This window comes from Pleurodeles waltl, chromosome 7 (genome assembly GCF_031143425.1).
Source record: "Pleurodeles waltl isolate 20211129_DDA chromosome 7, aPleWal1.hap1.20221129, whole genome shotgun sequence".
In the NCBI taxonomy this organism is placed as follows: Eukaryota; Metazoa; Chordata; class Amphibia; order Caudata; family Salamandridae; genus Pleurodeles; species Pleurodeles waltl.
The window spans coordinates 1,083,351,377-1,083,378,416 of NC_090446.1; the positions used below are offsets into that span (position 1 = coordinate 1,083,351,377).

Sequence of the window (27,040 nt, forward strand, 5' to 3'; positions counted from 1 at the left end):
ATCAATGCTTGAAACCTGAACAAAAGACTCTGGATCAGTTCTCTCCACTATCACATGCACGCATCTGGCATCAGCACAGCAGTATACCACTAGGTCAAAGAGTATTTCGATGTACAGTTTTTTTTCTGTGTAATGTAAAATGCATATATTTCACATTTTTGTTGGAATCCCAATTTTCCAAAAATATGTTCACCATATAGACCCCAATTCGATTCGAATAAGTGGCTGTTGAATACTTAAAAGCTCTAAAAGGGCAGTCAAGATTTTTACATAACTATACATGAAATATACTATAAAATAAATAACAATAAATTACATTAAAATGCAAAAGGGCAGATGTACCACTCTTTCTTATGGTCGTAAAAACTGCAACAGAGTTTAGAACCACAAAAAAGGTTTTCCATGTGTGCCAATACAATTTTAGGAGTCAGTAAAATTTTACAAATGAAAATGAGATTGCTACTGTACACCTACACATATTTGGAAGGAGGGATGTGCTGGTGGCATCCCTTCCCAATGCTGAATCAGCATCCAACATATAAATGGTTTGCTACAGTAATTCTGATAGGTATCCATTAGAATGTTACTGAATACCAAGTAGGGATGGTAACAGATTCGCATAGGAGAAAAGATTTCCTATACATCCTTTATTTAACAGTTTCAGGGATATTTCTTTAAATAAAGAAATGCTGTTGGAAAATGTTGCCTGTTTCTTGTGAACAAGGCTGCGTATGTATTTCAATAAATACGCGTAATGTTATAGTTTGGTGAAAATGTCAATTAAAATGTAACATTTCGAAAAAAAAAAATTTTTAAAACTGAAATTTATAAATTTATCAGATATAGTTTTCAGAGCTAATTAGAACCTCTGCCACCACCATGTCCTGTGTTATCAATGATATCATTTAATGCGTTATTAGTAATGCTATTGAACATGTCATGAGTGATGCAATCAGTGAGTTCATAAGCAGGAGACGAAAGTAACTCATTTTAAAACATAAAACCATGCATGTGGTTGTTTTCTATAGGATAATTTATAGTTTGATAGGCAGATTGCTAATCTGCAGGTATGGGAAAGGAAACACCTCCATTACACCAATAGAGGATGATTAGCTGAATTTAGAGCAGAATTCTCCAATAAAAAGCTCATGAGCTAGTGGTAGCTCTTCAGCTATCTAGAAATAGCCGGCTTGCCTACTAAATTGGATGATTTTGCTTGTTTGAATTATATATGTATACCAAAATTGTACAGTTTGTGTTTGAGAAACCCATTAACTCATGTTATGAGAATAATAGTTGAATTTCCAGAATGTATTTAAAACCGATATTTGAGTGATAAATCATGTGGCATTGGGGAGACATGTTACCAATGTTATTACCTTGGTGTCAGTGGCATTGGGGCTATGAGTGTTCTGTATTATTAGTGTACAGGCATTCCACATTGACAAAGCCTTTTTTACATTACTGCTGGCAATCATGGCTGGGGAACTGAGGTGACCACTGCTGGTAATTTTGCAGATGGTGGCCACTAACGTTATCTTGTCTGATGTGTTAATTAATCCTACACTAATATTATTAGTAGCTTGGGTGATTTTCGTTGAATATAAGTAGCCCCTATACAGAAAAGGTTGGAGATTTCTCTATTATCGCTGAGGTTTTTACCCAGTGATAGCTCACTGAAGGGTCTGCTTCTTCAATGCTTTTCAGGGGAACATGGTTAGACTCAAAGCTTGTATATTGGCAGGACTACAGATTTTATACATTACCTACTATGGGCCAAATTCACAACACAAGACGTAGTAACATGCAGGATGTAGATGAAAGGCTCAATATGAGCCCTGGTGGCAGTAGGTTTCACAGTGAGCTCATGGGAAAATGTGTGCACTACAAATATTAAGAGATGGGGTAGTATCATCTTTCAGAAGATGCGGTGGTAGCAAGACCCATTACTTTACTACTTAGAGGGAATTTGAAGCTAGGGGTGTATTGATGTTTTGAGCAAGAACATTTTCTTTGCCCCTTCTGCTATCTGTTGGATCAGTTGTTCCAAAACACGGGTCAAACAATTTATGTTCAAGAAGGCAGAAACATGGACTTCTAAGTTATTTCACCATTCAACATACAACAACAAAGATGTCTTTTAATAAGCACTGAAGAGGCAGATATAAGTATGAAGGTCTTATAGTGCTTCAAAGGAAACAAATGAAATGAGCTGCAGTTTTCCATTTATTATTCTGAGTAATGGACCACAGTCGTCATTCAGGAGCAATGCTTGAAGATCCATGATTTCCATCATGCAAGATGTTGGTCATGCATGGATCAGACCACAAGCAAAACGTAGCAGTAGGTATACTATAGACAGTAATGATGATTTAACTTGATTGACCACATGGTCAATTGGTGTGTCATAATCTGGAGCAACATTAGGATATGTAGCTGTGTTTGGCAGAAGGGACTGCAATCTACAGGTCTCATGGAACTTAGACTTCTACTCCTAAAAACGTTACAGCTTGTGCCCAGTTCTCAGACAAAAAAAAACCTCTCTGATTCTTTCCTTTTCAGAGGGATCAGTTTTTTCAACCTAGTAAGGAGGCACAGGCATGACACTGAAAAACGTTGATGGCAATAGTGAAATCTACAGAACAAAGTTTAAATAATTACCACACCACAGGAATACAGTTATGAATCATGGAAGGTCGCTACCAACTACCAAAAACACTGGAGGTCTAATTAGACTAATTGTCCTCAATTTTGCCGAGAAGGGAAAAATAAAATCTAATTTATTTTATGCAAAATATCGATGTGCCTGTCTCAAAGGGTGCATCAGATGGAAATGATAACACCTGGGATGATGTGTCAATACAGACCTATATTATATGTAATTTATTGATTTATTTGTGGATGCACAGAGTAACATTTCTAAAGGAAAGGTTTCAAACAGCAACTTATGTGGTATATAAGGATAGACCAGCTTGGAAGCCTTACAGCTAGATTGTGGGGCACAAACAAATAACCAAACACTTTGTGAACAAACAAACATGCACATGTAAGAACCTTTTATGTACACATATTTATAATTTATAACTGGCAGATGGGATAGCAGCAGCAAATCAGAGGTTTAGTTGTCATGTGGGCAACACAGCAGGAAAAAGTGAGCTTTGAGCATAGTTATGAATGCTCTCAGTGAGGAGGCAGCATGCAGCTCCCGGGAAGCGTGCAAGCAGCTGAAAGGAACAATGCAATTCAAAGGTTCCTAGTTGAAGAAAATCATGGCGCCGGAATAAAGGTTAGGGTGGATGTGAGACAGTTAAGGATGGTTAGGTGCCAAGCCTTGAGACCCTCACAGGTGATTTGCCGAGCTCTATAAATCCCTTGATAGAGTGATTGATTGAATTTGGTGAGCTATGACAACATGCTGCAGTACATTTTGAGGACTAGGGTGAAGCCTTTAAAGAAGGCTTGGTATTTAGGTGTTAGCCATATGGCATAGACGTTGTATTGGGGTGTGGGAATGTGTCATGGAGCACCGGAAAAGCATATGAATGGCAAACTTTCAGACTCTGTTCCAGTGAACACAACTGTTGTGGTAGACTGATTTATAATCTCTTCCACTAATCCAATTGAGCATTACCACGGGGATAAGGGAAGATGTAGCTGTTTTTTGGGGGGTTTGTGGTGGATTTTACAAAAGCTGGCCTGCAGATACCTGCCATCATTTGCGTAAGTTCATATGAGATATTACATTAGTAATTGTGGAGAAAAGAGTATATATCTTTGGGAATAAAATGGGACAAGTTAGTTGTAATAGTTGCTGATGCAAATATGCAGGTAACTATTAAGTATGAGTGATTTGAAAGCCATTCACTGTCAGACATTCAAGAAATTGGGTTGGGCCCATTTAAAGCATGATGAGGTTGCGCCACAGTAACAATATACGAACAGAAAATCATTTCTCCTGCTTGCTTCCACAATATGTTAAGACAGATACAAAATGTTGACTTTATTAAATGAAAGATTCAATCATAATTTGATATCTTACATATAGAAACCATAGAAAAAAGCACCACATTCCAACATCATAAAATTCTCTTAATCGTTTGCTGGCATTACTTTAGGCATGCACCCCTCATCAAACCATAACACCATGTGCTTGCACCAAAGTGCAGCGCCTGCACCTCTATTTGAGTCTTTCAGTCCATCTTAAATAGGTTGGGGATAATCATTCTCGGTACCTCCTTAATTCTTTTGAAAGTGATTTGCCAAATTGTGTGGAATTCCATCTGGACAGGTGAGCATCTCACCGGGGTGCACAGCTGCGTGTCTACAAATTTGTGCTGTTGTGAACAGCGCTAAATTGGTTTCTTCCTCTGCTCTTCACATACAAGGTATGCTGCAAGGATGATCAGCCACCTAAATCATCAAGAAGGTGCGCCTCCTTGTGGCAAGAGAGAGACCTAAGAGAGGGTGAGAAGAGAGAGTGGCCTGAAAGAGAGACATAAAATGGATGGATGGAAAGAAAGAGAGAGAGAGTGGGGAAAAGGAAGCCGGCTGTTTTTAACTTTTTTCCAGGGTTGCCTTTGGTTCCCTGTCCAACTCTGGATCAAAGCCAAAAGAAAAGACATTGTTGCCAAGTAAGATAGTGTGTAAAGAAAAGGGGCATTATGGGAGACTTCAGATACTGGTGTAGGTGGGACTGAAATGCAGCGAACTCGGTAGGGGGTACATCACCAGTCATGTGCGTTACCCAGCAGTCACACACTTAAAAAATTAAAAATCATTGTTTGCCTCAGACTCGACTATTTACATTTATAGTGCCTAGTTTAGTACAACGGAGCATGAAGCACTGCATTTATTTCCAACAAGGACTAAACAGACTATAGCTTCTGAAATATACTTTACCACAATGTCATGCCGCCATCGGCCGCCACAAAATGAAGGCACTGTCTTTTTAAAGTCTGGTGAACTTCCACGAGCCGGCCAACTTGCATAAAACGACAGAATTAATCAGACATAAAACCTTTGGAGGCAATTGACCCGTTACTCTGACAAATCCCATCTGACAGGAAATCGGTAAAGGCCTGGCGCTCCTCCAAGATCTTTCCAGTGAGAAAGCGAGTGGTGAGCTCTTTCTACCTTGTGCATTCCAGCATCAATATGCGAGTAACTCTGGGAGTCAACATACATAACTCTACATCGGAAGGACTTTTTTCAGAATTTAAAAGGGAAATAACGCATTTGCAAGGGAGAACAGGGTATCTTACATCTCTAAAATGTTCAGATAAATATTTGAATGGAATCAAAAGAATTAATGCAGATGTTTCCAGCAAACAACTGTTTATTGCGTTTTAGGGGTTCAATGATTTTTTCGCCAAAACATATATATCGAATTTAACTAAGTCAGACATCTGCATATGTCTTACAAACTATTTGATCAGTGATGTTAGATCATTTAATCAAAAGACAGTATTATGATTTTTATCAAGTTCTTCATCCAGGACTGAATGTAAATAGCTTCGACCTGTATATTGTTTAGAGCCAATTGCAGCAAACGTTACAAAATGTTTTAAGGAAGACTGATGATCCAACAAACCCATGGTAGTCTAAAGCGCCTTAAGCGTCACTAGTACTTATTAACTACTAGTGCTGTGATTTCACCTTGTCTACCTGCTATGGTGAAATCACAGTGTAGTTATATGATGGGGATTGTTAGAGCACACACATCACCCTGAACAGGGTATCCTGGTGCAAACAGATTACTTGACTGGTGAGAGATGGCGAGGAACACCTGGAATTAGAAAAGAAAAGTTTTAAGTTTTGTTTTGAAGACCAGCAACGAGCTGGCAGTGCGAGAGGGAGTTAAAAGCAGTCTTTAGCTGCCAGGTACGAGGAGTGTCCACCGGTCCTTGAGTGAAATATGCATGGGGTGTGTGTTAGGTGGCTCAAAAAGGAACATAGGCACCCCCCTCAAGTCCCACTCATTTTGTGCTGGTATAACGCATTATGTACTTTTTTGCGCATCACCACAAGCACCCGAAATCGCCATGCAGTCAGAGGTATCAACATTGCCTCATTTAGTAAGTTGGCATACGCAATACTCTCTGATGAGACAGGTCGCTGGGGCCTTAAGCAGTTGTCTCTTGGGTGATTTACAGGCCTCCTCACTCTGGGCGGTATAGTGTCGCTGGTCCTTCGGCAGTGATTGGGTAAAGAAGAGATTGTACCCACGTAAGCAACGCTCAGCTTGCTGGTGCACCTCAACTTAGAAGCGTGTGCCCGAGGAAAGAGTGGCGCAGTGCACTCCAACGCAGCCCCAGTTGATGAACTATCGAGAAGTGCTCCCTGGAGATTGGCATGTTCCTCGGTCGCGGCGGCCGCCGCGAGCTCCATGGATGAGTCACAGGTGGCCTTGGCTGAGGCATGATAATCGCAAAACATATGCTACCCATAGCACACCTGCTGCTAAAGACGGCCTGGTCAATAAGGGGGGTGGGGTGGGAACAAAGAGCACATTAAACACCCGCCTAGCTGAAATGTCCCCAGCACTGTGGCAGTTAAATATTGGGATTCGGCTCCTCTGAATATTATAGCGAGATCGTTCAATGGGTTTAAGAAAACACAATTTCTTTTCATTCTGTTTTGGCTTTCCTCTTTGCCAAACTAAACGTTTTACACATTAAATATTTGTTCCCACAAACCAGAGAGTGCAAAACCATGTTTACCCTGAATTTTAGACGATGGTACTGATGTTATTCCTCACTAGTTTGAAAGCCAGTTGTCTTTTAACCTTACCAGGAGGATTGTTTAAGCTTAAAAGTGTGACTTTCCGATGTTGATCGATTTATCTTTCCTTTATAATTACATTTTTTGGCAAGTCTGATGCACGCGTTTAGTTTAAAGAGCAAGAGAAGCTGTATATTAACCCTGCTTAGATTTATAAGGAAGAAATCGTGTATGTTTGACCCCAGCGTGGAAAGTAGCAATTAAGTGTGATGTGTGAGAGCACTTGTCGCCCTTTCAACACACTTCTGACGCTGTAAGGCCAGTTCTTAGATGGCGTATGCCTCGAAGTTTAGGCTGGTGTCTAATTCTTTTAAGTAGTCCTCATGAAATCAAAAACACTACATTTAAAGTTCCTAAAGGAGCCACGTTTGCTTCCAAAGGGGGGCTGAATTGTAACAAATGAACTTTCATCCTGTGACATTCTGGAAAGTTGCAAACTTAAAACGATCACTTTTTTGTCGCTGGCCTACCACACCAGCCCTGCCAAGTTTCCCAGGTGCATGCTTTGCTACTCCAGACCGTGTTTTTTTCTTTGACTTCTGGGACTTGTAGTCTTGTTTATTGCATTATAAAATAGGACTGTAAGTCTCACAATTCAAAGAAAAAAAACCTGTACTGGAGCAGCAAATCACTTATGGGCCTGGGAAACTTGGCAGCTATGGCACATTAGCCCTGTGAACACTTCACATTTTACCCTCATTGCCAGCTCTGCAGAAGCAGTGCTCAGGCAGGAGCACAGATGCAACACGACAGCAGCAATCTCGGCAATGCAAAGCTGTCAGGGGTGGTTCATGTTTGGGGTCTTCTCACATCAATCACTGAGGTGCACAGAGGAAAGAAGACAGATCATCCGAATATTACCTGTTTCCAGAGACAGTTGAGGCTCAGTGTAGGGCTGTACCTAGGGCTGACGCTGGTCTAGGAGCATTTCTCACAATTAAGGGCTCCAGGCTTCAAAGCTGCACATGTCCAGGGACCATGTATCTCCTTTCTCTTTCTGTGGAACTGTGTGTAGGCACCTGTCCATCTTAAGCAACATCTTTTCTCGAAAATTCGAAACAGTAACTGCAGTTCAGAAGCTAAGGAAGTCCAGCAGCACTGAGGCAGTATGTACAAAGGAGCTGTACCTGAAATGTAACTAAATGGGCATAACTGCTTAGCTTTCCATGAATAAAAGTTCATTAAAAGAGTCACTCGTAAGGCACTGAAGTTTTACACATATTCACAGTGCAGACCTGGAAATGTCACACCTGCAAACTGAACCCTTGACAGCTATGCATAGGAGCCTGGAGTGACTGAGGGAAGAGAATCTTGTTGAAGTAGTTCGAGCCAGTATTGTTCATAGCTTTGTAGACATGACAGAGCAGCTTAAAGAGTGCATAGTGGAGATTTACGGCCAGTTTTGCTGCAGCATTTTGCATGGTCTGTAGTCTTTGTGTCAAGTATTCTGAAATGTTGACATAAATAGCATTACCATATTCCGGTCTAATGGTGACCAAGGGTAAAGTAACATATTTATCAATATGGATGGGCAGCCAGGACAAGGTTTTACAGAGCAGATGGAGAATTCCAAAGCTGGTCGCCAAGACAACCATGACTTGGTTTGCTGTAGTGAGATGTTTCTCCGACATAGGTCGTGACAAATGATGTTGATATAGGATATGAGTACATGGTGTGTGCTAGTGTGTGTCTCTCGATCACATGGTGAAGATAGTATTTCGTTCTTAGACCCACCCTATTCCTTTGTTATTTTCTACACTTCAACTGATTTGGAATCTCTGTTGCGACCTAAAGAAGTATTGGCAAAGTCAATAAGAATGCCTTGCATTTCGAGTCCTGTCTAAAAAAAATATATATATATATTATGCAATGAAAAGCAAAACAAAAGCCGATTGATTTCTCTTTACAATGCATCATTTAGGAAATTGAGTTAAATTTACGAATTTATGAATATTCAGTGTACCTTTGAGATTTGAAACAGTCTCTGATGAATTGCAATAAAGGCACTCCATGGGGGTAGAGTGGTTCTCTAAAATGACAATAGCATGACGTGAGAAAGAAACATTCCACTGGGCATGGCCAAATCCGAGCTTGGGTATGTTAAAGTACTGGTAACAAAACGCAACAGACAAATGAGCTGTCAAGCCCGACCTAAAACGGCCAAGCAGGGACAGCCTACCTCTGCTCTTCCCTGTGGTTTTTCCAGCATCAAAGTGCATCACAGTTCTTTTGGCCTATTAACAGTGAGAACGGGTCCATTGGATAGCAATGATCTTCATAAACAAGCCTGATTCTCACCAAAAAAGTCTCAAATATATTATTACTGACTCAAAAAAATAATTTTACGCATGCACAAAATGTACTTGGTTCATAGAGGTTGAAGTATAACATACATTTCTTGAATTTTGTGCAATGCTTGCCGATTACAAAATCTGGAACCAAATATTGGTTCAAATTTTTAACAAAATCAGATCAAGATTTCGGCAGGAAATTTGAATAAATCATTACATGTAAAAAACAAGCATCGCTTTAGCCAATAAATCTGGTATTTGTTGAAGAAACTGTTTAGTAATGGTTGGACGAGTTTCTGTATGTTGCCTACAGCTGGTGCATAAAAATAAAATCTCAAAATGAAGCAACATCTTTGGCTACAACAATCTGGAAACCAGGAGAAGGACCCTTCTGCTCAGCACATTGCTTTAGCAGATGGAATCTGTACCCTCACAGAAGAGTGCTATTAGAAGAATCAGGAGAACATTGAATTGTAAGTAGATAACCTAAAATTATTACACAGAAAAATATTATCTAGTAGATAACTTCTGATGAGTGGGTAGTGTTTTTGTTTCCTCTTTAAGCATGCCTACGTGCATGCAGGTCTTTACTGAAAAAAAAAAAAAAACTGTTTATCCAACCATCATGTTATTTTGACGGCAAAGTAAAACCTGTGAATGTACAAAGATGAGTGCTTCGCCACTGTGCCTTTATGACAGGCTAAGACATCTAAAAAGCATGCTCTTTCTAAACCAAAATGCCATGAATCAGGAATTAAAAACGTACTGTGTCAGTGAAGCAAATACTTCAAAGAACACACACTGTGGTTCCCCATTACAAGTTGCATATTAGGCACCTGCACTCCAACAAAATGACTACTTGATACCACATGACAAAAACCTAATGAGAACACAATTGTGACAATGTAGCCATTCACAAGGAGTGATGGCCTTGACGACTTTGATGATAAGCAGTGAAAAAACATGTGAAACACTTCACTGCCAATGACTGAAGGAGGATGGCTCAACTCAATTCTCTCTTTACTTGTTCTCATTATACCTTTTGGAGAATTGACAACATGAACTCTTCCTGACAGCTTTAGTTGTCTGTAGCCTGACCTAATCATGGTAATATGTTTGAAGTTGCAGGCTTCTGACGTGCTTAATGCTCCCAAATAGGAAAGTTCCTGGTACTTTGGGGTACAACTAAACACCATGCTATGACAGACCTAGATCTGCATTCCTAACTGGGCTACCTTACTATGGTAATGAACTGAGAGTTCTGCTGAGTGTGGAGGACTGCCTTTGTCACCTTCAAATACTATCTGCTAGCTACAATTATCAAGTCAATTTAAACTCTTTATTGTCAGATAACTGAATTGTCCAAAAAAAAACATCTCCAGCTCCTATATTCTTCCAGCTACAGGAATGGTTGCAATCTATATACACTGTCTTTGTTCTGGAAGTAAATATAATTCACAAGACTGCATTCTACTGTCTCATCCATCTTTGAGTTATACTCCCACTCCTTGAGATCCCAGATTGCTCTGTTGCTCACTATACCATGTCATGGTTGGATTATTGCAATGCTTTCCAATCCTTTAAGTGACCCATAGCCATGAATTAACTAACTTTTTGTTTCAGATACGAAGTTTACACTACACATGTACTTCAAGTCCTCACTTGCTTCCAGTTGATCGGAAACCAGAATTTAAGACTTTCTCCCTGGTGCATAAGGCTGTCTATGGTCGTGATCCAGGCAGTCTTACAAATATCTTACTAGTTTATCATCCATCTAAAGATCAGCCTGTTTGAATATAGTCATGTTCCACCAAGCCAAGTGCAAAACATGTAGCAGAAGGTCCCTACCGACAATAACAATGGTAAATATGTGAGTTTTGTACTGCTTCATACTGCATTGTTAATGTGCTGTACGTAACTGATGTAACTATAACCCAATTTAACGGTAATCTCTCTACCACCGTTTCAAAGATGGACATCTGAGATGCTATTGCAAATTCAAGCTTGCAATATGCATATTTCACTTCTCACTAAACCATCCTGCTTGCTATGAGGGTGTAAGGTGTGACATTCTGGAATGCTTTGCCAGCACATCTCAGACCTAAGTACCTAGGTCTATGTCTCTTTGGGCTCAATTTCCATACCCTTACTCACCGTACAGCTCATTCTGCTTCATTATCATTTACTATTGGCCAGAAGCCTAAGATAGTCTTGTGTTACTCAGTCGCCCAGAAAAAGATATTGAGACTCCAGTGCATTTCCAATACCATCTTTCACATCTACTCATCTTATAGTGTTAACTGCTTGCATAATTTGTTTCTAAAACAATGTAAATGGTACTGCTTATCCGTAGCTTGAACACGGTCAAGCAATGAATGCCCATGAAATACTTGTTTCCCATTCTATCCCTAAGACATAGGAGGGAATAGAAAAGTTACTAATGATCACACAATTTATACTAATTGCTTTGGAGGGTCTGCAGGGCAGGCAAGAGTCACCCATGAGCCCTGTACGGCATGCATGTTCTCGTCTGCCTGAGCTGCACCTGGCCATACAAGTCATTTAGCAGTATGTTTCTTATTGCAGCCAACTGTGAATAACTAATGGCTAGCAAAGGTACTGCCAAAATCTCGGCATGCCTATGCTATTCATGCACAAAACTGTTTAAGACCATGAAATGCATATGTTGTGAATTTTCTTTCTTACTGCATTTGCATAAGTGAGAAATACTTTATTAAACCAGAGATTTTATTTTTACACCTGTTAAAAATCTTATTTTTTCCTAAAGCAAAAACTGGCACTCTGCCACAGGTCTAGGCCTGGGGATTGGATTAAGCATTTCCTTATCCAATGCTCATGCAGTGTTTTTTTCATATTATAGAATACATTTTCAAGTAAACATACCATGTAAAAGTGTTTTTTTACCAAATCGCTATCTGGTAGTCGGTACTGTAACTTTATGAAAGTTTACATTTTAAATTAGCAATTCCTAGAGGGCTGCAAATCAACTTACTTCATGAATATTAATGATGTAGGTTGCAATTTGCGACCCACTAGGAGTTGCTGCCATCAGTGGGATAGTGGCCTGCTTGGGTCAGCAGACTGCAATGTCTGTGATTGTTTTTTATTACATTTTGTCCATTTCCTTTAAAGGCAATGGAGCTCTGCTTAAAAAGTGTTTATTTTTTGTATGCTTCAGAAGACACAGTGGTCCTGTGGATCACTGCTTCCTCTTAAACCTTCATAAAACTAAAGGGCTCCCATGGGAAAGAGATCCCTTAAGCTTTACGAATGGGTTATATCTACATGCTCGTAGTCAGTAAAATATGAATGTTTTGTGATCGTAATTTGGTTGCAAAACATAAATACATATCATTTTGATTCTGTATTTGGAAGGGATGCACCTTCCAAATATGGAATTCAATACTTGGTCGCAAACCCAAATTGCAATTCAGTCACATTTACCAAAATTGAAGTTTGGGATTCATACATACCAAAGTACTCTTTTGCCAACACAAATGGGTCCATTTTGCAAATCGGTCCGATGGAAAACACCAAAAAGCGTAATACATCTGGCCCTAGGTTTTAGTCCCTGCTCTATCTTCACGTAACAACAGACACAGTTAACTATCCATACCACCTACTAATTTCGGATCATCCCATTGATGCAGTGAGTATCTCTAAGAAGATATGATAAATTTACAGTTGGTCAGTATTGTCTAGACCTTGATTTAGCCCGTTCATGGTTTACAAGAAAAGTTACTAGTTTATCACCTGATAATTTGTAACCTGGTAAACGCTGCCCTGATCATATCAAAAAATAAACCACAGATGAATTCAGGAAAGGCTCACCCACCCAGGAAATTTGAGGAAAACTTACCTGGTCTCACTGAGTTGTGCATGCAGGTCTGAGAAACCATGCCTTGGAGAAGAGATGTGGATGCTCTGCCACTCAAGTCCATTACAGTAGGAGAATTTACAGGTGGCTGCTGCAGAACTGGCTGGTGTGGGATATGATCATGTGGGGACTGGCTTGGGGGAATGCCATTTTCAGAGAGGAATTCTTCCAGGTCCATGTATTCCAACTGGAAAGTGTCCCCATCGTATGGCAGAGTCTTGTCCCATAATGTTGGACCCAAGAAAGCCGACTGTGGGACTGTGCCAGCATTGCTGTCGTCATCTAATTTCTTTTCTTTGTCTAGAAGAAAAGTTAGACATGTCAATTCACTGTAATAAAAAAAGACTCATTGCTGAATTGCTAAATCTAGAACATACGCATTTAGGGGGGAAAAGTTAATATTTTTTCATACCACTTGAACAGCCTTCAAATTTAAGTACGTCAAGAAAGGGAATGAAAACTCAGGATCTTATTTACCGATTGGTGAAGTGGGGTGCCCCGTCTGCCAAATTCAGCATACCACTGGCTTAAATAAACTCTTCCTACGCTATACCAGATACTTGCCACTTTTTTGTAGATGCCCCAGATTTGCTGAATTCTATATAAGGCCATAGTCTGGTACATTTATCTTTTCATTTGATATTGTGTGTTTCGTATCCATTCACCCAAAAAAGAGTAATAAAATAACTTCAAATACATCCAAATCACAAGGTCCCTTAAACCTGAAGTAAGATTTGTAGTATTGGGTGGGCTCCTGGTATCTGGTGCAAGCACTGATTTAGTATGTTTGCAACATATGCCAGGCAATGAGGCTGGAGTGCAAGGGTGCCCCTCAGGAGCTGTTTCTCCTGTTAGGAGCTAGTGGTTTTCTCTGGCTTGCAGGACTGTGCCATACATTTCCTTGATGTAACAAGAGGAGATATGCAGTAGCAGAGTGGTAGGCTGCCAGATTGTAGTGATGTTTTATCCATTCCCTGGAATGGTGTTTATGTCACCTCTGAGTCATTTATTGCAACTCTGTGTCCCTCTTTGGGGAGACCCACAGACTTCCAAGTTGCTCTTGAAGTCAGCTTCATTGAAAACTCACATCAAGATTGACTCTACAGGCCTTTCAAATAACCAGACTGTCTCCTGTAAAGTGGCATAGGTTATCTATAGATCAATGGTGGCTATCAGGTTGGTAAAAATAATCAATCACTGCCATTTCTTCACCTCGGCTGATTAAGAATGTGTTGTTACAGCAAAATATTATTATTGTTATAGATCTGCTTAAATGGGACGTGATTCCTTGTCTCTCTGCTAGAATTACCTTACTTCGCCTAAGGTAGAAAGGGTACCTGGAAAGAACCAGGCCAGATGTGGTGATGACTCCACAGGATTGGAGATCACTACCTAGCAAAGGGCCACATGAACTGCGACTCTTACCCAAACATATCTTTTATCATAACGTTTTCCATAGTTAATGTAATGCAACATTGCTAAACTGTTTATATAATGTAACCGTTCGTATTATAACTGTTCTTATGTATTGCAACTGTTCCTATGTAAGGCATACTACAGTGGTCATTCAGACTCGCGGTGGCGACCCCACTGCCAACAGGCTGGTGGTGGGACCACCACATTATGACCGTGGTGGAGCTGCCACGTTCAGACCACTGACACCGCTAGGCTGCAGCAAGCCGGCAGCCTGGCAGTCCCGGTGGTTTTATAAGCACCAAGGCAGTGCTGCTTGCAGCGCCACCCTAGGGATTAGGAGTCCCCATCCACCAGCCTTTCCATGGCCGTTCACACGGCCATGGAAAGGCTGATGGAATGGGGGGCTCGGGGTGCCGCTGTGGGCCCCTGCACTGCCCATGGCACTTGGCATGGGCAGTGCAGGGGCGCACATGCACAGCCCCATCCTGCATTCCACTGTCTGAATTACAGGAAGTGGAATGAGCACCGGGTGCTGCTGCACCCACTGCACCCGTTGCACCGCCACATTGTTAAGGCCCTGTTCACCACGGTGAAGTCTTACTAGGGCCGGCAGGGTTCAGGCCGCACAAGTGATCTGAGGGCGGGAAGAGTTTACAGACGCCAAACTCTTAATGACCTCATATGTCTGTGAGCCCTCATCTCACAGATTTCTGGCCACGTGTACTACTACTCTTACCCAAACATATCTTTTCACGTATAATTTTCCATAGTAAATGAAATGCAACATTGTTAAGGTGTTCATATAGTGTAACTGGTCTTAAGTATCACAAATATTCTTAGGAAAGGGGCTGTCACTCTTTTAGGTCGTTCACACTATATAACAAGCATTTTCAATGCAACAGGGCTCGCATTTGCTCGAGTTGGAGCTATTTGCGTTGTAAACTCCTAACCTAACTTTTCTTGCCACACAAATTAAAAGAAAAAAAACTGAGCGCGATCGTGGAATGTAAACCCCAGCGCGATCGCGCTGCGGGGAAAATGAACAGATAAAGTAGTCCGGACCCCTGGCTGAAAACATGGAGCCTCGTATGTTTTTGGTACTTTACCGGTGCTGTGTAGGCGGGCTAAGCACCGGAAAGGCATGATGTATGCATGCCTTTCACAAATGAAAGCATGCAGATTTTAAATAGCAATCCCAGGAACCAATGAAAGAGACTGACGTGACCTGGGTGTGGTTTGAAGCCCAAAGAGAGATTACTTTATGGACGGAGCGCTTTGTACTCACCCATAAAAATGACAAAACATTGTCTTTGGGGGACTATACATGACAGCATTGCATAGTATTTCTGGCCAAATCTTTTTCTAACAATTAAGAGTAAGCCAGTGGTTCTTAAATGTTTGACTTCTGTGGCCCCCCAAAACATCACTACTGGAAATCAATGGCCCCAATCTAAACAAATAAAACAATACAGAAACGCAGATGCATTAATCAAATGTACAAATAACAGTTACATTTAGTTTTAGAACTGTACACTTTACATTTTGCTTTTTTATATGTATATACTTGAATAATCTGCTAAAATGTTTAGTTTTCTGAACATTCATGGACCCTCAGATTTGGCATTGGGGACCCCAGCTTCAGAAAATCCTGGAATTGTTTTTTTGAGATGAATTAACAATTTTGCCAACAACACTAAACTTGAACTCAAAATAAAGTAAGTGATGCTATTAAAATAAAATTCTGGCAAACAAATCTCCCCATTTCACATTGTGGCAATCAGATTTTTTCTACAGTTTTGGTTCTGATTTATATAGAGCTAAAAAACACCCCAAATCAGGTTCAACTACAAAAAAAACAAAGATGTAATAATATAACTCTCTCCAAAATGCTAGTATTGGAAAGAAGACAATGGAGTTTTGTTAAAATATCCAATGATTGTTGTGCAGTTCTGCTCCGTGGCAGTCTCACTTGTGCATGTATTTTGAATGGGCACAAATGTGATTAAACCTCATTGTTGGACTGTGTTTTGGGTCTGTAAAGTTTCACAATTACCACATGTGGATAAATATAATGAAAATATCTTTCTGTGACTGTAGAAGAAGTAAGCATTTTCCTACAAGTAGCTACTTTTTGATCAAATACAAATGTTAGCAATCAATGCCCACAATTGTTTATTTGCAGGCGTAATCACATATTCATTACACTCAAGCAATTGTCAGCATTCGCAATGTGGCAATCCATGAAACTGTGACTTTTTTCATTTTTTCAAGCACAACATTTTTTTGTCCGCAAAATACCCAGCTAATCTAGCACATATGTTAAAATATAGTGAAAACATTTATGTGTGACAACTTTTTGATCCAATACAATTGTTGGTACTCACTGCCTTCAATTGCTACTTTGTAGGGAGTCTGTAAATTATTATTCCACCCATGCAGTTGTACAACATTTCCAACTAGGCCCTGTCTGAAATGTAATATTGTTTTTTCCATTTTTTTCCCTCCACAATTTTCGTCTAAAAAACTTCCTGCAAGTCCCATTTTATGAGCAAATTAGTCACAAAAAGAATAGTGATTGATTCTTTCACACCAATTCTTTGCATACTTTTGACAATGACAGTATATATCTTACTATAAATTTCACAACACATTTGCATATTTTTTTCCACATGTGGTATTTAGAGTGTATACCATAATTTGAAAAGGTTTTTAATTTGTTAACTTCCTGAAGTCTGTAAAATTGATGACAAAGGTGAGGTCCCATAAATTTGCCCTCATCAACTCTTAGACATGTTAGCCTTAGTGTGGTCTTTCCCCAGAATGTTTTCAATCCTCCTTCCTCCTCCATTTCTGCTTATCTTGTTTTTTCTGGCCTTGGGACTCTATGCAGTTTACCACTTCTAACCAGTGCTAAACACATGGGCTCACTCTGTAAAACAGAGTTTTATTGGCTTTTCCCCAACTGGCATCTTTACTTTATTCATGTGTCCATAGTAAAGTAGTACTACATGTACCCAGGGCCTGTAAATTAAATTCTACAAGTGGGCCTGCAGCGCTTATTGTGCCTCCCACTTAAGTAGCCCTCTAAACATGTCTCAGACCTGCCATTGCAGCCTGTGTGAGCAGTTTTTAAATTACCAGTTTGACCTGGCAAAACAAACCTCTTACAAACAGTGAACAGTGGTATTGTGCACTCTGGACAACAATGCCAACGAAACATAACCCAGTTAACACCTGATGTAACAAGTGTAGTGTGCTGTTCTGGAACAAATACTGCCCATATCGTGTATACAATTATATGAAAGCTAGTACACCATACCAAGGTACGAATCCCAGAATGCACTACTGACTTCCCGAAGGTGACAAACTCAACAGAAATAATATCCCAATTTAACAATATGTACAACCTTTTTATCTCATAACGCGCTATTTATTGCCAAAATATCTCTGTTATAAACTGAAAGTCACAGTCCCAAATGTTGCAGGACACTTGAGGTTGACATTGCACAAAAGCAAAAATTGCATGAAGAAGACGTGAAGATAAATGTTCAAGATTGAACCCACTACCTTTCAGGTGTAAACCCTGCATCAGTGGTAGCTATAAGTGAAACAAGAATAGAACAACGCAACACTTTAAACAGAAAACCACAGGAATAATTTATTAGCATTTTCACATAGAGTGACCAGCAGCCAAGAAAACTGTCAGAAGATAAAGAATGATCTATCTATTTATGCATAAGCCAAGCACCCATAAACCACATGCGGCGTTCAAGAAAATCACACCTTAGCCTATGTTGATTTGTGAAAATGTAGGAAACACCATCCCCCAAACAAGCTTCCGTGGTGACATTCTGATAAAGAATAGTAGCCATGCACGTCAGACCAAACTACAGTTCCGATAGGCACGTCAAACCAAACTACAGTTTCCATAGTGCATCACAATAGAAAAAAAGTACCAATGATTAACCGTCCACATCAACTATTACTCATAACATCTCCTTGTGAGAACTGATGTGATAACACGTGCTGGTGTACTAGAGAAATAGAATGATGTGGAACGTCAGCGTCTGTGAAAAAAAAAGGGTGCTCTGTGACAAGTACTCCCAAGTGTACAAAGACGATACCTGTAGCGAAACAGACAACTTGCAGCTGGATTACTTTAGTGATTACGGTAAAGAGCCTCGCCTCTTATTTAATACAGTTCCGACTAAGGTCTGTTACTGCAAAACAGTTTCAAGTACGGATACAGGTTAAATCACGAAAATGCCATGACAGAGATGCTAGGTTGAAGTGAAGAGTTAAAAATAAAAGTAAAACCTCCGTACGGTGAAATACCTTAAGTGGATTCCAGAGTGACCGTATGCTGCCAAACTCCCCCGTATGGTTAAAGGCATTGAGTGAAACCCTACGTTTTAAAACAGCAGGGTTTGACCCGACGAGTGAACCACAAGGAAAACAAAATAAAAACCCAAACCTGGTGCAAACGTGAACAGAAAGTGTAGCGTGGGAGAAATGAAAAAAGAGCAATCCGATTTTTGATATGGTCGTGCTATAGCGTAATGCACAATAGAAATATGTGTGGCTAAATGTGCAATAAACTCAATACCAAAAATGAGCGTTACACATACAACATGAAAAAATAATTAAGTCTGCATAATAAACTTATGCTGTCTGATTGCTAAGTGTGCATCAGTCTCAATTACAAGGGACATACATTTGCGACATAAGAAAGAACAGCTGAATACAACTGCATAATGTGTATGTACATCTTAATTACAATTACATGCTGGAACAATGATGACTGTTGTCCTCACAACAAAATAATGTGCTACCATGGTACTATGTCAATAGTACCCCCAATCTCCACATATCATAATTTTTCACTGAAATGGTACATTGCGAAATATGCACTAGTAATACTAAAGCAATTTGCATTTACTCAAATCAGAAAGGACCCAAGACCAACTACGCTTAGAGATTTACACAAACATGATAAATTGCTTAAATAAAATGCAAATAAAGGCCATAGAACACAATCTGACCAAACAAGGTTTGTGTGAATGGATGAGTATCCCGGACACCAGTTACGGTGGGGAGAGACTCCTATAAAACCAGGACTACTCTAATTTGTCATTAAGCCCATTAGGTAAAAGATAGTCCAAATATTTTATCAAAAATTTCTCCATTTTGGATAACACTCCCTGGTTGTTCATTTCAGGATTCACCATGGTTGCTTTTAAGATTGTGAACCTCAATTGAGCAATGTGTGACTGTAGTCTAGTCAGTGAGCCTCCAGACATGAATTCCTATTCATCATACTTTTGTTTTCTGTCATTCGTACCTTAACCCCTTCGCTGCCAGGCCTTTTCCCCTCCTGTGGCGAGTCTTTTTTTTGGCTATTTGGGGCAGTTCGCGCTTAGACCCTCATAACTTTTTGTCCACATAAGCTACCCATGCCAACTTTGCGTCCTTTTTTTCCCAGCATCCTAGGGGTTTTAGAGGTACCCAGAGTTTGTGGGTTCCCCTGAAGGAGACCAAGAAATTAGCCAAAATACAGTGACATTTTCATTTTTTTTTAAACAAATGGGAAAAAAGAGCTGCAGAAGAAGGCTTGTGCTTTTTTCCCTGAAAATGGCATCAACAAAGAGTTTGCAGTGCTAAAATCACCATCTTGCCAGCTTCCAGGAATAGGCAGACTTGTATCAGAAAAAACAAATTTTTCAACACAATTTTGGCATTTTACTGGGACATATCCCATTTTTACTATTTTTTGTGCTTTTAGCTTCCTTCCAGTTAGTGACAGAAATGGGTGTGAAACCAATGGTGGATCCTGGACAGCTAACCATTTCTGAAAAGTAGACAACATTCTGAATTTAACCAGGGGTCATTTGTGTAGATCCTACAAGGTTTTCCTACAGAAAATTACAGCTAAAATTAAAAACATATTGAAATTGAGGTGAAAAAAACAGCCATTTCTCTTCACGTTTTACTCTGTAACTTTTTCCTGCGATGCCAAATTTTTTCAAACAATATACCATTACGTCTGCTGGACTCTTCTGGATGCGGGGATCTTTAGGGCTTGTGGGTTCATCAAGAACCCTAGGTACCCAGAGCCAATAAATGAGCTGCACCTTGCAATGGGCTTTCATTCTATACCAGGTATACATCAATTCATTTCTGGAAACATAAAGAGTGAAAAATGGGTATCAAGGTAACCTTTGTATTTCCAAAATGGGCACATGATAAGGTGTTGAGAAGCAGTGGTTATTTGCAGAGCTCTGAATTCCGGGGTCCCCATACTAGCATGTGAATTACAGTGCATTTCTCAAATACATGTCTTTTTTACACACTGTCTTACTTTTGGAAGGCAAAACTGTAGAGAAAGAAAAGGGGCAATAACACTTGTTCTTCTATTCTGTTTACCCCCAAGTGTCCCTACAAAAATGGTACCTAACTTGCCTGGGTAGGCCTAATGCCCGAGGCAGGAAACTCAACAAGGACACATCACAATTTTACATTGAAATCTAACCTGTTTTTTGCAAAGTGCCTAGCTGTGAATTTTGGCATCTAGCTTAGCCGGCACCTAGGGAAACCTACAAAACCTGTGCATTTTTTTAAACTAGACACCGATGGGAATCCAGGATGGGGTGACTTGTGGGGCTCTCACCAGGTTCTGTTACCCAAAATCCTTTGCATGTCTCAAAATTTGGCCAAAAAAACACTTTTTCCTCATATTTCAGTGACAGAAAGTTCTGGAATCTGAGCGGAGCCGCAAATTTCTTTTCACCCAGCGTTTCTTCAAGTCTCCCTATAAAAATGGACCTCACTTGTGTGGTAGGCCTAGTGCCCATGACAGGAACTGCCCCAAAACTTAACATGGACACATTACATTTTCCCAAAGAAAACAGAGCTGTTTTTTGCAAAGTGCCTAGCTGTGGATTTTGGCCTTTAGCTCAGCCGGCACCTAGGGAAACCTACTAAACCTGTGCATTTTTTTAAAACTAGATGCCTAGGGAAATCCAAGATGGGATGACTTGTGGGGCTCTCACCAGGTTCTGTTACCCAGAATCCTTTATAAACCTAAAAAACACTTTTTCCTCACATTTTTGTGACAGAAAGTTCTGGAATCTGAGAGGAACCACACATTTCCTTCCACCCAGCATTCCTCCAAGTCTCCCAATAAAAATGGTACCTCACTTGTGTGGTTAGGCCTAGTGCCCGCGAAAGGAAATGCCCCAAAACACTATGTGGACACATTAAAGTTATCAAATACAAAACTACCTGTTTTTTCTGGGGCACCTGCGTTTTTGGTCCTGGGCTCAGCAGCCATCTAGGGAAACCTACCAAACCCAAACATTATTGAAAACTAGACACCCTAGGAAATTCAGGGAAGTGTGACTTATGTGGATCCCTCAGTGTTTTCTTACCCAGAATCCTCAGCAAACCTCACATTTAGCTAAAAAATTAAATTTTTCCCACATTTCTGTATGGGATCACCGCACCGGCACAACTTTCCTACCACCCAACGTTCCCCTCAGTCTTTCGTTAAAATGATACCTCACTTGTGTAAGTGGGCCAAGTGCCTGTGACAGGGAAGAGCCAAAAAAATGAGGGGGAACCAAAGCGGGTCCAAAAGGACAGCTTGAAAAAAAATGTATTTAGGCTGACAAGTGGGGCAGAATTTTTAACAGAATAGATGCAACAATTCCGGATGGTAGGAATTTTGTGGATTCCTGCAGATTCCGGAAGGATCCATCACAAAAATGTGGGAAAATGTGTGATTTCAAGCAAAGTTGGAGGTTTGCAGGGCATTGTGGATAAGAAAATGGTGCTGGGTGTATGTGCAGCACACCACCCTGGCCTCACCCAGATGTTTAGTTTTCAGATGTGTCTAGGTCTCGTATATGTTTCTACATGGCAGCGACCCAAAGTCCAGAAAGTGTAGCCCTCACCATTTCAAGTGGAATGATTTTGAGAGTTAGACAAGCTCTCATGGCCCAAATGTAAAACCAAAACCCAAAATAATCAAATGTCCTCTTGCTTGCATTGGGATAAGATGTTTTAATGTGTGGGGGGAGAGCTGAGAGACTGTTAGCCCCTTCAGTTGGGGTGGGGGCATAACCATGCCCACACTGGTTGGTAGCCACCTTCCCAGTATTTCTTTTTATATATAATACCCTGGCATCTAGTAGGCTTCCCCCCCGGGTGTGGATCAGGGGTAATTGCCCCATCAGCCCACCAGTGGGCAGAACAACTTTGTCCCCATTTATTTAGGGTGGGGGTATCACCATACACCCACCCTCTTTTTTTTAAACAAATTCTTCCCTGGTGTCTGGTGGGGTTTACAAAAATAGGGCGATCTGCCCCCAAGGGGGGCAGGAATTGCCTAAAATAAATGTGCCCCTCAGGGGAACGACCCTTGCCTAAGGGCTCGCTCCCCAACTGTAAAAAAAATAAAATAATAATCCCTGGTGTCTAGTGGTTTCTGCCCACCTTGGGGGCACATCACCCTAATTAAAATAGGCCAATCAGCCCCCAAGGGGGGCAGAAATGGCCTAAAATAAATTTGTCCCCCTCCCTAGGGAAGCAACCCTTGCCTAAGGGGTCACTCCCCTTGAGTGAAACTGACCTAAAAAAGTCCCTGGCGTCTAGTGGGCAGATTGGCCTAATAACAATAGGCCGATCTGCCCCTAAGGGGGGCAGAAATGACCTAAGAACAATTTGCCCCCCCCCAAGGGAGCGACCTTTGCCTAAGGGGTCACTTCCCTTTTCACTGTAAACAACAACAAAAAATCCCTGGTAGCTAGTGGCTTCTGCCCCCTCGGGGGAAGATTGGCCTGATTAATAGAGGCTGATCTGCCCCCGGGGTGGCAGAAAAGGCCTAATAAAAAAATTGAAAACGGCAATTTCATAAGAAAAAAAAAAAAACTTGTGTCTAGTGGTTTCTGCCCCAGGGGGGAAGAAAAGGTCTAATACAATTATTGCCCCCTGAGGAGCGACCCTTACCTAAGGGGTCGCTCCCCGTATAAAATAAAGCAAACATGAAAAAAAACAAAAAAAACAATCAATAGTGTCTAGTGGCTTCTGACCCCTCCCACCCCCCCAGGGGCAGATCGGTCTAATCAATATAGGCCGATCTACCCCCAGGGGGGCAGAAATGGCCTTAGAAAAAATGCTCCGGAGGGGAGCGAACCTTGCCCAAGGGGTCGCTCCCCTTCATGCCAATAACAACAACAACAAAATCCCTGGTGTCTAGGCATTTCTAAGCGATCGGGCTGCAGAAATGCTCAAGATGACATCAAAAGAAAGGAAAAGCCTTTCCTTTCTTTTGATGTCTCTGCTTGCCCCCTCTTCCAGAGCGGAAGAGAAATGCTTAGCATTTCTCTTCTGCATTGCACTGGAAGCATGTGCCATGGGAGGCGACCTCTGACGAGGTCAGCGTGTGATCGCGTGCCAATGTCATCAGATGTCACTGAGGAAGGCGGAGGGTCGGGGTTGGAAAGGAAAGTGATTCCCCTTCCAGCCCTGCCCTGAGGTGGTGGGGCGAGAAGACCACGGAGGGAGCACTAGCGCTCCCTCCGAGCTCCAGTGCCAGGACGTAATAGTTATGTCCTCAAAACTGGAGCACTGTGCCGCTAAACTTAACCATTACGTCCATCACACAGAAGCAGTTAATTTTCCTCTCAGTCTTGCCTACATACAATCTGGTTCTCTGACACCCTCAAAGAATCAAAGAAAATTTGTCGTGCCCTTGAGAAAGCCTGGCGCAAGGACCACACCGCTGACAACATGACCGCCCTCAAGAACGCTACCCGCGAACACCACCACCTGATCCGCGCTGCCAAAAGGAACTTTTTCACCGACAGACTGGACAAAAACAGCCACAACAGCAGAGAACTCTTCAGCATCGCCAAGGAGTTCTCCAACCCCAGCGCCAACGCCAACGCCGTCACGCCCTCACAGGATTTGTGCGAATCCCTCGCCACTTTCTTCCATCGCAAGATCAGCGACCTCCAAGACAGCGTCGGACACCAGACCCAACCAAACACCACCGAACCCGCATCCCCGGCCATCACCCTCAACAATTGGACCCACATCAATACGGAAGAAACCAAATCCATCATGAACTCTATCCACTCCGGTGCCCCTTCGGACCCCTGCCTGCACTTCATCTTTAACAAAGCCGACGACATCATCGCCCCGCACCTCCAGACCGTCATCAACTCTTCTTTTTCTTCTGCTACCTTCCCCGAATGCTGGAAACACGCCAAAGTCAACGCCCTACTAAAGAAACCTATGGCTGACCCAAGCGACCTGAAAAACTTCCGCCCCATCTCTCTTCTGCCTTTCCCAGGCAAAGTAATAGAGAAGACCGTCAACAAACAGCTGACCACCTTCCTGGAAGACAACAACCTGCTCGACCCCTCACAAACCGGATTCCGAACAAAACCACAGCACTGAAACCGCCCTCATCTCAGTCACAGACGACATCAGAACCCTGATGGACAACGGTGAAACAGTCGCCCTCATTCTTCTCGACCTCTCGGCTGCCTTTGACACCGTCTGTCACCGCACCCTAATCACCCGCCTCCGCTCCACCGGGATCCAAGGCCAGGCCCTGGACTGGATCGCCTCCTTCCTCGCAAACCGTTCCCAAAGAGTTTACCTCCCTCCGTTTCGCTCAGAACCCACCAAGATCATCTGCGGTGTACCTCAAGGCTCATCACTCAGCCCGACACTCTTCAATGTCTACATGAGCCCCCTCGCCAACATCGTACGCAAGCACGACATCATCATCACCTCCTACGCCGACGACACCCAACGTATACTCTCCCTCACCAAGGACCCCGCCAGCACCAAGACCAACCTACAAGAGGGTATGAAGGATGTCGCAGATTGGATGAGGCTCAGCCGCCTAAAGCTGAACTCTGAAAAAACGGAAGTCCTCATCCTCGGCAACACCCCGTCCGCCTGGGACGACTCCTGGTGGCCCACGGCCCTCGGCACCGCACCGACCCCCACAGACCACGCCCGCAACCTCGGCTTCATCTTGGACCCTCTTCTCACCATGACCAAGCAAGTCAACGCCGTGTCCTCCTCCTGCTTCCTCACCCTCCGCATGCTCCGCAAGATCTTCCGCTGGATCCCCGCCGACACCAGAAAAACCGTGACCCACGCCCTCGTCACGAGCCGCCTGGACTACGGCAACACCCTCTACGCCGGGACCACAGCCAAACTCCAAAATCGCCTGCAACGCATTCAAAACGCCTCGGCCCGCCTCATCCTCGACGTACCCTGCAGCAGCCACATCTCCGCACACCTGAGACACCTGCATTGGCTCACAGTCAGCAGAAGGATCACCTTCCGACTTCTCACCCACGCACACAAAGCCCTCCACGACAAGGGACCGGAATACCTCAACAGACGCCTCAGCTTCTACGTCCCCACCCGCCTCCTCCGCTCCTCTGGCCTCGCACTCGCTGCTGTCCCTCGCATCCGCCGCTCCACGGCGGGTGGGAGATCTTTCTCCTTCCTGGCGGCCAAGACCTGGAACTCCCTCCCCACCAGCCTCAGGACCACCCAGGACCACTCCGCTTTCCGGAGACTCCTAAAGACCTGGCTGTTCGAGCAGCGATAACACCCCCTTTTCCCCTAGCGCCTTGAGACCCGCACGGGTGAGTAGCGCGCTTTATAAATGTTAATGATTTGATTTGATTTGATACAAGCAACCACATGGACATTTAATAGTATAGATCACATTTTGTGTGTTGCAATCTGACGTGTTGCAACTTAACCAGTTGTTAAGTCTTGGGATGGGCTATTACTTTGCCTGCCATGACATTTTTGCAATTAATGCAGTTGTAACATTTCTTCATCCTCTTGTGAGCCATGGCAGTACCTTGTTTGGTTGATGACAACATTTATTTAAGATTTTTAGTGTGAATATATGCAAAAATGGGCTTATTAGAATGAAATCCTCCAAAATCTGTTTCAGACTGGAGCAATTCCCATCATTGACATTTAATCCTTTTTAAAACTGTGGGTTTAATGGAAAACAGAGATACAAAAACTACCCTGGGTGGTTTCACTGAGATTTTTTGTTGATCCACGAAATCCACAGTTATAAAATGGATTATATGTCAACTCAGTGGTGCATTCTGAGACTAGTAGTACACCAGTCTGATGTACTAGCTTTCCTTTTTAATACATATAAGTCACCTCAATGGTGCAGTGTATTCAAAAGGTAGGACTTATACTTTTATGTTTTATATGTCCTGGTAGTGAAAAACTCTTAAATTCGTTTTTCACTACTGCAAGGCCTACCTGATCTCTCATAGTTTATCACTGGAGTTACCTTATTACATTTAATAAGCTATAATTTCCAAATGTGAGCAGGTAACAAGTTCATGCTTGGTGTCTTGGTGTTTTTAGAATTGTAATGAAAAATCCTCTATTATGGTAAATTTGGATTTTAAATTACAGTTTTGAAAATGCCATTTTTAGGAAGTTGCCATTTTTCTGTCTTAGCCATTTAGTGCCTATCGCCTGCCTGAAGGTTACATGTCTGGGTGTAACTGACAGCTGGGTTTTCTGTATTCCACCTAAAGAACATCACACAATAGAGAGCTTTGGTGTGCCTGGATGGGCCATCACT

The 27,040-nt window shown here is 41.9% G+C and overlaps 1 protein-coding gene across 2 annotated transcripts in view; it reads right to left on the reverse strand.

Annotated features, from left to right (window-relative positions):
* Nucleotides 1-27,040, reverse strand: part of HLF (HLF transcription factor, PAR bZIP family member) — a 304,941-nt gene that overhangs the window by 267,769 nt on the left and 10,132 nt on the right. For both annotated transcript variants that reach the window (XM_069200025.1, XM_069200026.1), the window contains exon 2: nucleotides 12,952-13,269. In XM_069200025.1, the coding sequence (XP_069056126.1) occupies nucleotides 12,952-13,269 (318 nt within the window). The remainder of the gene's footprint in view (nucleotides 1-12,951; nucleotides 13,270-27,040) is intronic.